Genomic DNA, 12,747 nt, shown 5'->3' with positions numbered 1-12,747 from the left:
GAGCGGAGGCTGGGGGGAGCGGAGGCTGGGGGGGGAGCGGAGGTTGGGGGGGGAGCGGAGGCTGGGGGGGGAGCGGAGGCTGGGTGGGAGCGGGGGCTGGGGGGGGGTGGGAGCGGGGCTGGGGGGGGTGGGAGCGGGGGCTGGGGGGGTGGGAGCGGGGGCTGGGGGGTGGGAGCAGGGGCTGGGGGGGGGTGGGAGCGGGGGCTGGGGGGGTGGGAGCGGGGGCTGGGGGGGGTGGGAGCGGGGGCTAGGGGGGGTGGGAGCGGGGGCTGGGGGGGGGTGGGAGCGGGGGCTGGGGGGGGGGTGGGAGCGGGGGCTGGGTGGGGGGGAGCGGAGGCTGGGTGGGGGGGGAGCGGAGGCTGGGTGGGGGGGAGCGGGGGCTGGGTGAGGCTGGGTGGGGGAGCGGGGGCTGGGTGGGGCTGGGTGGGGGAGCAGGGGCTGGGTGGGGCTGGGTGGGGAGCGGGGGCTGGGTGGGGCTGGGTGGGAGGAGGCTGGGTGGGAGCGGAGGCTGGGGGGGAGCGGAGGCTGGGTGGGGCTGGGTGGGAGGAGGCTGGGTGGGAGCGGAGGCTGGGTGGGAGCGGAGGCTGGGAGGGAGCGGAGGCTGGGAGGGAGCGGAGGCTGGGAGGGAGCGGAGGCTGGGAGGGAGCGGAGGCTGGCTTGGAGCGGGGGCTGGGTGGGGCTGGGTGGGAGTGGAGGCTGGGTGGGGCTGGGTGGGAGCGTGGGCTGGGGGGAGCGGAGGCTGGGTGGGAGCGGAGGCTGGGGGGGGTGTGGAGGCAGGGTGGGAGCGGAGGCTGGGTGGGAGCGGAGGCTGGCTGGGAGCGGAGGCTGGGTGGGAGCGGAGGCTGGGTGGGAGCAGAGGCTGGGTGGGAGCGGAGGCTGGGTGGGAGCAGAGGCTGGGGGGGAGCGGAGGCTGGGTGGGAGCGGAGGCTGGGTGGGAGCGGAGGCTGGGTGGGAGCGGAGGCTGGGTGGGAGCGGAGGCTGGGTGGGAGCGGAGGCTGGGTGGGAGCGGAGGCTGGCTGGGAGCGGAGGCTGGGTGGGAGCGGAGGCTGGGGGGAGCGGAGGCTGGGTGGGAGCGGAGGCTGGGGGGGAGCGGAGGCTGGGTGGGAGCGGAGGCTGGGGGGGAGCAGAGGCTGGGGGGAGCGGAGGCTGGGGGGGAGAGGAGGCTGGGAGGGGGAGGGTGAGCAGGAGGGCAGGCTGAGTGAGAGGGGAGGCCGGGCAGGATAGGAAGGTACCCGGAGGAACGGAGAGAGATGCGTGCCTGCGTGTATGAGAGATAGGGAGAGTGTGAGTAGTGTGTGTTTGACAGAGATACATGAGTGTGTGAGTGAGAGAGAGGTGAGAGCATCAATGCAAGCATGTGGATGAAGGTAAAGCAGTGGATGTAGTGTACATGGATTTTAGTAAGACATTTGATAAGGTTCCCCATGGTAGGCTTATGCAGAAAGTAAGGAGGCATGGGATAGTGGGAAATTTGGCCAGTTCAATAACGAACTGGCTAACTGATAGAAGACAGAGAGTGGTGGTGGATGGCAAATATTCAGCCTGGAGCCCAGTTACCAGTGGCGTACCGCAGGAATCAGTTCTGGGTCCTCTGCTGTTTGTGATTTTCATTAATGACTTGGATGAGGGAGTTGAAGGGTGGGTCAGTAAATTTGCAGATGATACGAAGATTGGTGGAGTTGTGGATAGTGAGGAGAGCTGTTGTCGGCTGTAAAGAGACATAGATAGGATGCAGAGCTGGACTGAGAAGTGGCAGATGGAGTTTAACCCTGACAAGTGTGAGGTTGTCCATTTTGGAAGGACAAATATGAATGCGGAATACAGGGTTAACGGTAGGGTTCTTGGCAATGTAGAGGAGAAGAGAGATTTTGGGGTCTATGTTCATAGATCTTTGAAAGTTGCCACTCAAGTGGATAAAGCTATGAAGAAGGCCTATGGTGTGCTAGCGTTCATTAGCAGAGGGATTGAATTTAAGAGCCGTGAGGTGATGATGCAGCTGTACGAAACCTTGGTAAGGTCACATTTGGAGTACTGTGTGCAGTTCTGGTCACCTCATTTTAGGAAGGATGTGGAAGCTTTGGAAAAGGTGCAAAGGAGATTTACCAGGATGTTGCCTGGAATGGAGAGTAGGTCTTACGAGGAAAGGTTGAGGGTGCTAGACCTTTTCTCATTAGAACGGAGAAGGATGAGGGGCGACTTGATAGAGGTTTATAAGATGATCAGGGGAGTGGATAGAGTAGACAGTCAGAGACTTTTTCCCAGGGTGGAACAAACCATTACAAGGGAACGTAAATTTAAGGTGAATGGTGGAATATATAGGGGGGATGTCAGAGGCAGGTTCTTTACCCAGAGGGTAGTGGGCGCATGGAATGCACTGCCTATGGAAATAGTTGAGTCGGAAACCTTAGGGACCTTCAAGCGGCTATTGGATAGTTACATGGATTATGGTAGAATAATGGAGTGTAGATTAATTTGTTCTTAAGGGCAGCACGGTAGCATTGTGGATAGCACAATTGCTTCACAGCTCCAGGGTCCCAGGTTCGATTCCGGCTTGGATCCCTGTCTGGGCGGAGTCTGCACATCCACCCCGTGTGTGCGTGGGTTTCCTCCGGGTGCTCCGGATTCCTCCCACAGTCCAAAGATGTGCAGGTTAGGTGGATTGGCCGTGATAAATTGCCCTTAGTGTCCAAAATTGCCCTTATTGTTGGGTGGGGTTACTGGGTTATGGGGTTATGGGGATAGGATGGAGGTGTTGACCGTGGTTAGGGTGCTCTTGCCAAGAGCCGGTGCAGACTCGATGGGCCGAGTGGCCTCCTTCTGCACTGTAAATTCTATGAAATGATCAGAGGACTACAGAGGAGTCTGCACATCCTCCCCGTGTGTGCGTGGGTTTCCTCCGGGTGCTCTGGTTTCCTCCCACTGTCCAAAGATGTGCAGGTTGGGTGGATTGGCCATGATAAATTGCCCTTAGTGTCCAAAATTCTATGATCTATAATTAACCTAGGACAAAAGATCGGCACAACATCGTGGGCCGAAGGGCCTGTTCTGTGCTGTATTTCTCTATGTTCTATGTTCTTCTGCACTGTATGTTCTATATTCTCAAATAGCCGCTCCCGATCCACATTCCCCAGTTCCTGGCTAATTTGGATGTCATTGGCCCCGGCCCAATTAAGCACCCTCACCCCCGGGCTACTCTTGTCCTTCTCCATGACTACCCGAAATCTTATGGAATTATGGTTGCTCAGCCCAAAATGCTCCCCCACTGAAACATCAATCCCCTGGTCTGGCTCATTCCCCAGGAGATAGGAGTGTGAGTATGTACATGTGTGAGAGAGAGTGAGATGTGCAGCACTCCTCATATTAGAGGACTATGAACAATAGAAGCAGCATCGCCCCTCACATTAAAAATGACAAAATAAGGTATTTGTTGAATAAGAGATGTTAAAATTATAATAAATGCATACACCCAAGAAATAGAAAATATTCTTATCAATTTGATTTTGCATGTTTGTCCCTGTTGCGCAAAAATAATATTTTGTTGAAAGTAAAACGGGAAAGGTGGCCAATCCATGGCATACAAGGGAAATTAGAGATAATATTTGATGCAATGAAGAAGCAGGCAAATTGGCCACCTTTCCTGTTTTACTTTTGCGCCAGATAGGAATAAACACATGCAATTCACCCATGCACTCCTTGAATACCTGCCATTGCCTATCCACTGACATCCCTTTAAGTAACGTTTCCCAATCCATCATGGCCAACTCGTGCCTCATATCATCGTAGTTTCCTTTATTTAGATTCAGGACTCGAGTGTCAGAATCAACTACGTCACCCTCCATCTTGAAGAACCCAGCATATTATGATCGCTCATCCCCAAGGGGTCTCATACAACTAGATTGCAATTATTTTTTTCTCATTACACAATACCCAGTCTGGGATTGGCGGTTCAGAAAACCATACCTTATACATTCCAGGAATTCCTTCTCTAGAGCATTGTGACCTATAGAACGATACAGCGCAGTACAGGCCCTTCGGCCCTCGATGTTGCACCGACATGGAAAAAAAACTAAAGGCCATCTAACCTACACTATGCCCTTATCATCCATATGCTTATCCAATTAATTTTTAAATGCCCTCAATGTTGGCGAGTTCACTACTGTTGCAGGTAGGGCATTCCACGGCCTCACCACTCTTTGCGTAAAAAACCCACCTCTGACCTCTGTCCTATATCTATTACCCCTCAATTTAAGGCTATGTCCCCTCGTGCTAGCCACCTCCATCCGCGGGAGAAGGCTCTCGCTGTCCACCCTATCTAACCCTCTGATCATTTTGTATGCCTCTATTAAGTCACCTCTTAACCTTCTCTCTAACGAAAACAACCTCAAGTCCATCAGCCTTTCCTCATAAGATTTTCCCTCCATACCAGGCAACATCCTGGTAAATCTCCTCTGCACCCGTTCCAAAGCTTCCACGTCCTTCCTATAATGAGGCGACCAGAACTGTACGCAATACTCCAAATGCGGCCGTACTAGAGTTTTGTACAACTGCAACATGACCTCATGGCTCCGGAACTCAATCCCTCTACCAATAAAGGCCAACACACCATAGGCCTTCTTCACAACCCTATCAACCTGGGTGGCAACTTTCAGGGATCTATGTACATGGACACCGAGATCCCTCTGCTCATCCACACTACCAAGAATTTTACCATTAGCCAAATATTCCGCATTCCTGTTATTCTTTCCAAAGTGAATCACCTCACACTTCTCCACATTAAACTCCATTTGCCACCTCTCAGCCCAGGTCTGCAGCTTATCTATGTCCCTCTGTAACCTGCAACATCCTTCCGCACTGTCTACAACTCCACCGACTTTAGTGTCGTCTGCAAATTTACTCACCCATCCTTCTGCTCCCTCCTCTAGGTCATTTATAAAAATGACAAACAGCAACGGCCCCAGAACAGATCCTTGTGGTACGCCACTCGTAACTGAACTCCATTCTGAACATTTCCCATCAACTACCACTCTCTGTCTTCTTTCAACTAGCCAATTTCTGATCCACATCTCTAAATCACCCTCAATCCCCAGCCTCCGTATTTTCTGCAATAGCCGACCGTGGGGAACCTTATCAAACGCTTTACTGAAATCCATATACACCACATCAACTGCTCTACCCTCGTCTACCTGTTCAGTCACCTTCTCAAAGAACTCGATAAGGTTTGTGAGGCATGACCTACCCTTCACAAAACCATGCTGACTATCCCTAATCATATTATTCCTATCTAGATGATTATAAATCGTATCTTTTATAATCCTCTCCAAGACTTTACCCACCACAGACGTTAGGCTCACCGGCCTATAGTTACCGGGGTTATCTCTACTCCCCTTCTTGAACAAAGGGACCACATTTGCTATCCTCCAGTCCTCTGGCACTATTCCTGTAGCCAATGATGACCTAAAAATCAAAGCCAAAGGCTCAACAATCTCTTCCCTGGCTTCCCAGAGAATCCTAGGATAAATCCCATCCGGCCCCGGGGACTTATCTATTTTCACCTTGTCCAGAATTGCCAACACTTCTTCCCTACGCACCTCAATGCCATCTATTCTAATAGCCTGGGTCTCAGCATTCTCCTCCACAATATTATCTTTTTCTTGAGTGAATACTGACGAAAAGTATTCATTTAGTATCTCGCTTATCTCCTCAGCCTCCACACACAACTTCCCACCACTGTCCTTGACTGGCCCTACTCTTACCCTAGTCATTCTTTTATTCCTGACATACCTATAGAAAGCTTTTGGGTTTTCCTTGATCCTACCTGCCAATTTGATTTGCCCAATCTATATGCAGATTAAAATCACCTATAATTACAGATGCTCCCTTATTGCATGCATCTCGAATTTCCTGTTTAATGCCATTTCCAACATCACCACTACAATTTGGGAACCTATATACGACCCCCACTAACGTTTTTTGCCCTTGGTGTTTCTCAGCTCTACCAACACAGATTCCACATTGACGGAGCTAATATATTTCCTCCCTCTTACGTTAATCTCCTCTTTAACCTGCGATGCAACCCTGCCATCTTTTCCTTTTTGTCTGTCCTTCCTAAAGACTGAATACCCCAGAATGTGCAATTCTCATCCCTGGTCACCCTGCAGCCATATCTTCTTAATCCTAACCAGATCATACCTATCTACATCTATTTGCATGATTACTTCATCCACTTTATTGTGAATGCTCCGCGCATTAAAGAACAAAGCCTAAACATAGAACATTACAGCGCAGTACAGGCCCTTCGACCCTCGATGTTGCGCCGACCTGTGAAACCCCTCTAAAGCCCATCTACACTATTCCCTTATCGTCCATATGCCTATCCAATGACCATTTAAATGCCCTTAGTGTTGGCGAGTCCACTACTGTTGCAGGCAGGGCATTCCACCCCTTACTACTCTCTGAGTAAAGAACCTACTTCTGACATCTGTCCTATATCTATCTCCCCTCAATTTAAAGCTATGTCCCCCTCGGGCTGAACATCACCATCCGAGGAAAAAGGCTCTCAATGTCCGCCCTATGTAATCCTCTGATCATTTCATAGAATTTACAGTGCAGAAGGAGGCCACTCGGCCCATCGACTCTGCACCGGCTCTTGGCAAGAGCACCCTAACCACGGTCAACACCTCCATCCTATCCCCATAACCCCATAACCCAGTAACCCCACCCAACACTAAGGGCAATTTTAGACACTAAGGGCAATTTATCACGGCCAATCCACCTAACCTGCACATCTTTGGACTGTGGGATGAAACCGGAGTACCCGGAGGAAACCCACGCAGACACGGGGAGGATGTGCAGACTCCGCACAGACAGTGACCCAAGCCGGGAATCGAACCTGGGACACTGGAGCTGTGAAGCGATTGTGCTCTCCACAATGCTACCGTGCTGCCCCTTATCTTGTATGCCTCAATTAAATCACCTCTTAACCTTCTTCTCTCTAACGAAAACAGCCTCAAGTCCCTCAGCCTTCCCTCATAAGATCTTTAAAGGCTTGTCTTTTTAGTGTCTCTTGCCTGGTTCCCACTATTTTTCACTGTTTGAATATGGCCCTTGATTTGTCTGCCTATCACTTTACTTATTCTCCTTTTTGTCTATTGGTTTTGCCCTTGTTCCCCCCTCCTTTGACTCCTTGCATAGGTTCCCGCCTCCCTGCCATTTTAGTTTAAATGCTCCCCAACCACTCCAGCAACTACTCCCCTTAGGACATCGGTCTAAGTCCTGCCTAGGTGTAACCTGTCCAGTTTGTACCGGTCCCACAAACCCCAGAACCAGTCCAACTGCCCCAGAAATCTTTGAAGCCCAAAGCAACCTGGAAGGGCAACAGCCCATCTTCCGATTAGACAGGTTACTGCCTTCTCGAATCAAAACTGAGTTGAACAACTTTAGATTGCGAGCTTTCTCCTCCATCTTGACCCTTTATTTAGTTAAGAAAACCTCGTATTTTGTCCCAGTACAACCCACACGTGGCCATCTGTCACTTGTTGTTTAATTTTGCTTTCACTGAGCACTGGCTTATAGTTCTCTCGGTAAAACATTCTGCTATCTTCCCTTTACGCCACTATCAGCACCTTCTTTAGTTCTTCACACTATCATTAATACTTCCTCTGTCTCGTGACCTAAACACTTTTGTTGCAATCTCTCCTCGCTCAAACCCATCACTGATCCCATTTTGCTCCACTTCAATAATATAAAACCCATCCCGTTTTTCCCTCTCTGTAGCTCTGAAGAAGGATTATTTGGACGTTGAATGTTAACTTTGTTTCTCCCTCCACAGACCTGCTGAAATGTTCTTTGTACTTTCTGTTTTTATTTAAATACTTTACTTTGCATGAATCTATGAATGAACTTATTTCTATCAGTAGGATTTCAAGCTGTCCAGTGATTTACTCCCATGTGATAAATTGTGCATTTCCTTCTGAGAAAATAGAGCAATATTCTCAACATAAATTCATCACTAAGCTTCTTTCGCTTCTTACCTGGAGTGACGGCTATTGTTGACGTCTTTATCGCTATGGTGGTTTCCTTTGCTTTGGAAGGGGTCATCTTTATTGTTGTTGGGATCACCTTTGTTGTTGTTGTTGTCTCCAATGTTGTTGGGATCTCCGTTGTTGTTGTTGTTGTCTCCATTGTTGTTGTTGGGCTCTCTGTTGTTGTTGGGATCTCCGTTGTTGTTGTTGTTGTTGGGATCTCCGTTGTTGTTGTTGTTGTCTCCATTGTTGTTGTTGGGATCTCTGTTGTTGGGATCTCCGTTGTTGTTGTTGTTGTCTCCATTGTTGTTGTTGGGATCTCTGTTGTTGGGATCTCCGTTGTTGTTGTTGTTGGGCTCTCTGTTGTTGTTGGGATCTCCGTTGTTGTTGTTGTTGTTGTTGGGCTCTCTGTTGTTGGGATCTCTGTTGTTGTTGTTGTCTCCATTGTTGTTGTTGTTGTTGTTGGGATCTCAGTTGTTGTTGGGATCTCCGTTGTTGTTGTTGTTGTTGGGCTCTCTGTTGTTGTTGTTGGGCTCTCTGTTGTTGTTGGGATCTCAGTTGTTGTTGTCTCCATTGTTGTTGGAATCTCTGTTGTTGTTGGGATCTCCGTTGTTGTTGTTGTTGTCTCCATTGTTGTTGTTGTCTCCATTGTTGTTGTTGGGCTCTCCGTTGTTGTTGTTGTTGTCTCCATTGTTGTTGTTGTCTCCATTGTTGTTGTTGGGATCTCTGTTGTTGTTGTCTCCAATGTTGTTGGGATCTCCGTTGTTGTTGTTGTTTCTGTTGTTGTTGTTGTTGTCTCCAATGTTGTTGGGATCTCCGTTGTTGTTGTTGTTGTTTCCGTTGTTGTTGTTGTTGTCTCCAATGTTGTTGGGATCTCCTTTGTTGTTGTTGTTGTCACTAATGTTGTTGGGACCTCCATTGTAGTTGGTATCAATATTGGATACACACATGCAACAATTGCTGGGTTGAAGACTAAATTTGGTCCACAAGGAACGTGACGTGTTTGGCCAGATGAGCAGAAATAATAACTGATGTTGTCCTGTGGATCTTCATGGACTCCATCTGGTCTCCCTGTGCAGAAGGAGACAGTCCCTACAAGAGAATTATATAGTGTTAGAAAATACAGAAGGCGGGTCATGCCTTTGACATTCAGCAACATTCTCATGGTTGAATCCTCCACCATCAACACCCAGGTGGTTACCACTGAGCCGAAACTGAACTAAAGCAATGATTCAAATACTGTTGCCATAAGATATCAGAAGCTGGGAATACTGCAGGGGGTAACTCCCCTCCTGACATCCCAAATCATGTCCACCATCTACAAGGCACACCATCTACAAGGCACAAGTCAGGAGTGTGGAGGAACACTCTGCACTTGGCTAGATGACAAGAGGTCCAACAAAACTCAAGAAGCTTGACATCAACCAGGACAAGCAGCCTGCCTGATCGTCACCCCAGTGTAACCAATGCACAGTAACGTAGTATATATCTTGAGCAAGATGAACTGTGGCAACTGGCCAATGCCTGCCCTGTCAGCAGTTTCCCAACCTACGACCTCTACTAACTAGAAGACGAGGGAAGCAGGCACATGGGAACGTCACCACCACCTGAAAGTTCCCACTGTAGTATCCCGCATGGGACTTACCGGGTGGGAATGATTGCCTTCCCAGTGGTTCTTGCAGAGTACGAGCTCTCCCGCTGTGGGGCGGGGCTGCTCTATTTAGTAATGATTAAACGGACAACCAGTAAGGCATCGATCAGCAAGAGACCACGGTGGAAGACACCAGTGGGCAGTGAAGTGGCAAATGAATGAAATGAAAATCGCTTATTGTCACGAGTAGGCTTCAATGAAGTTACTGTGGAAAGCCCCTAGCCGCCACATTCCGGCACCTGTTCGGGGAGGCTGGTACGGGAATTGAACCGTGCTGCTGGCCTGCCTTGGTCTGCTTTCAAAGCCAGCAATTTAGCCCAGTGTGCTAAACCAGCCCCTGGTGACAATGTGGAAAAGTGTGATGTTATGCACTTTAGAAAGAGGAATTTATGCATAGACTATTTTCTAAATGGGAAATGCTTTGGAAATCAGAACTGCAAAGGGACTTGGGAGTCCTTATTCACAATTCTATTAATGTTAACGTACAAGTTCAGTCGGCAGTTAAGAAGGCAAATGCAATGTTAGCATTCATGTCAAGAGGGCTAGAATACAAGACCAGGGATGTACTTCTGAGGCTGTATAAGGCTCTGGTCAGACCCCATTTGGAGTACTGTGAGCAGTTTTGGACCCCATATCTAAGGAAGGATGTGCTGGCCTTGGAAAGGGTCCAAGAATGAAGAACCTGGAATGAAGAACCTGTTGTATGAGGAACGGTTGAGGACTCTGTGTCTGTACTCGTTGGAGTTTAGAAGGATGAGAGGGGATCTTATTAAAACTTACAGGATACTGCGAGGCCTGGATAGAGTGGACATGGAGAGGATGTTTCCACTGGTAGGAAAAGCTAGAAGCCGAGGACACCATCTCAGACTAAAGGGGCAAAAGAACAAAGAACAAAGAAAATTACAGTACAGGAACAGGCCCTTCGGCCCTCCCAGCCTGCGCCGATCCAGATCCTTTATCTAAACCTGTCTCCTATTTTCCAGGTCTACTTCCCTCTGTTCCCGCCCATTCATATATCTGTCTAGATGCATCTTAAATGATGCTATCGTGCCCGCCTCTACCACCTCCGCTGGCAAAGCGTTCCAGGCACCCACCACCCTCTGCATAAAAAACTTTCCACACACATCTCCCTTAAACATTCCCCCTCTCACCTTGAAATTGTGACCCCTTGTAACTGACACCTCCACTCTTGGGAAAAGCTTGTTGCTATCCACCCTGTCCATACATCTCATAATTTTGTAGACCTCAATCAGGTCCCCCCTCAACCTCCGTCTTTCCAACAAAAACAATCCTAATCTACTCAACCTTTCTTCATAGCTAGCACCCTCCATACCAGGCAACATCCTGGTGAACCTCCTCTGCACCCTCTCTAAAGCATCCACATCCTTCTGGTAATGTGGCGACCAGAACTGCAGTATTCCAAATGTGGCCTAACCAAAGTCCTATACAACTGTAACATGACCTGCCAACTCTTGTACTCAATACCCTGTCCGATGAAGGCAAGCATGCTGTATGCCTTCTTGACCACTCTATCAACCTGCGTTGCCACCTTCAGGGTACAATGGACCTGAACTCCCAGATCTCTCTGTATATCAATTTTCCCCAGGACCCTTCCATTGACCATATAGTCCGCTCTTGTATTTGATCTTCCAAAATGCATCACCTCGCATTTGCCTGGATTGAACTCCATCTGCCATTTCTCTGCCCAACTCTCCAATCTATCTGTATTTTGTTGTATTCTCTGACAGTCCTCCTCGCTATCTGCAACTCCACCAATCTTAGTATCATCTGAAAACTTGCTAATCAGACCACCTATACCTTCCTCCAGGTCATTTATGTATATCACAAACAACAGTGGTCCGAGCACGGATCCCTGTGGAACACCACTAGTCACCCTTCTCCATTTTGAGACACTCCCTTCCACCACTACTCTCTGTCTCCTGTTGCCCAGCCAGTTCTTTATCCATCTAGCTTGTACACCCTGAACCCCATACGACTTCACTTTTTCCATCAACCTGCCATGGGAAACCTTATCAAACGCCTTACTAAAGTCCATGTATATGACATCTACAGCCCTTCCCTCATCAATCAACTTTGTCACTTCCTCAAAGAATTCTATTAGGTTTGTAAGTCATGACCTTCCCTGCACAAAACCATGCTGCCTATCACTGATAAGTCTATTTTCTTCCAGAAGTGAATAGATCCTATCCCTCAGTATCTTCTCCAACAGTTTGCCTACCACTGACGTCAAGCTCACAGGTCTATAATTCCCTGGATTATCCCTGCTACCCTTCTTAAACAAAGGGACAACATTAGCAATTCTCCAGTACTCCGGGACCTCACCCATGCTCAAGGATGCTACAAAGATATCTGTTAAGGCCCCAGCTATTTCGACCCTCGCTTCCCTCAGTAACCTGGGATAGATCCCATCCGGTCCTGGGGACTTGTCCACCTTAATGTCTTTTAGAATACCCAAAACTTCCCCCTTCCATTTGACAACTTGACCGAGAGTATTTAAACATCCATCCCTAGCCTCAACATCCGTCTTGTCCCTCTCCTTTGTGGAAACCAATGCAAAGTACTCATTAAGAATCTCACCCATTTCCTTTGAGTCCACACATAAATTCCCTCTTTTGTCTTTAAGTGGGCCCATCCTTTCTCTAGTTACCCTCTTGCTCCTTACATACGAATAAAATGCTTTGGGATTTTCCTTAACCCTGTTAGCCAAAGATATTTCATGACCCCTTTTAGCCCTCTTTATTGCGCGTTTGAGATTCGTCCTACTTTCCCGATATTCCTCCAAAGCTTCATCAGTTTTGAGTTGCCTCGATCTAATGTATGCTTCCTTTTTCATCTTAGCTAGTCTCACAATTTCACCCGTCATCCATGGTTCCCTAATCTTGCCATTTCTATCCCTCATTTTCACAGGAACATGTCTGTCCTGCACTCTAATCAACCTTTCCTTAAAAGACTCCCACATTTCAAATGTGGATTTACCCTTAAACAGCTGCTCCCAATCCACATTCCCTAGCTCCTGCCGAGTTTTGTTATACTCTGCCTTTCCCCAATTTAGCA

General features: G+C 48.6%; 1 protein-coding gene across 1 annotated transcript in view; it reads right to left on the bottom strand.

Annotated features, from left to right (window-relative positions):
* The window catches only part of LOC119965712 (mucin-2-like), a 79,313-nt gene that overhangs the window by 33,154 nt on the left and 33,412 nt on the right, over positions 1-12,747 (bottom strand). Inside the window, exon 4 of the mRNA XM_038796473.1 lies at positions 8,031-9,113. Coding sequence (XP_038652401.1) covers positions 8,031-9,113 — 1,083 coding nt within the window. The remainder of the gene's footprint in view (positions 1-8,030; positions 9,114-12,747) is intronic.

This window comes from Scyliorhinus canicula, chromosome 5 (assembly GCF_902713615.1).
Source record: "Scyliorhinus canicula chromosome 5, sScyCan1.1, whole genome shotgun sequence".
Taxonomy (NCBI): Eukaryota; Metazoa; Chordata; class Chondrichthyes; order Carcharhiniformes; family Scyliorhinidae; genus Scyliorhinus; species Scyliorhinus canicula.
The sequence above is the reverse complement of the archived record's forward strand: the minus strand, read 5'-3'. Positions and strand labels throughout refer to the sequence as shown.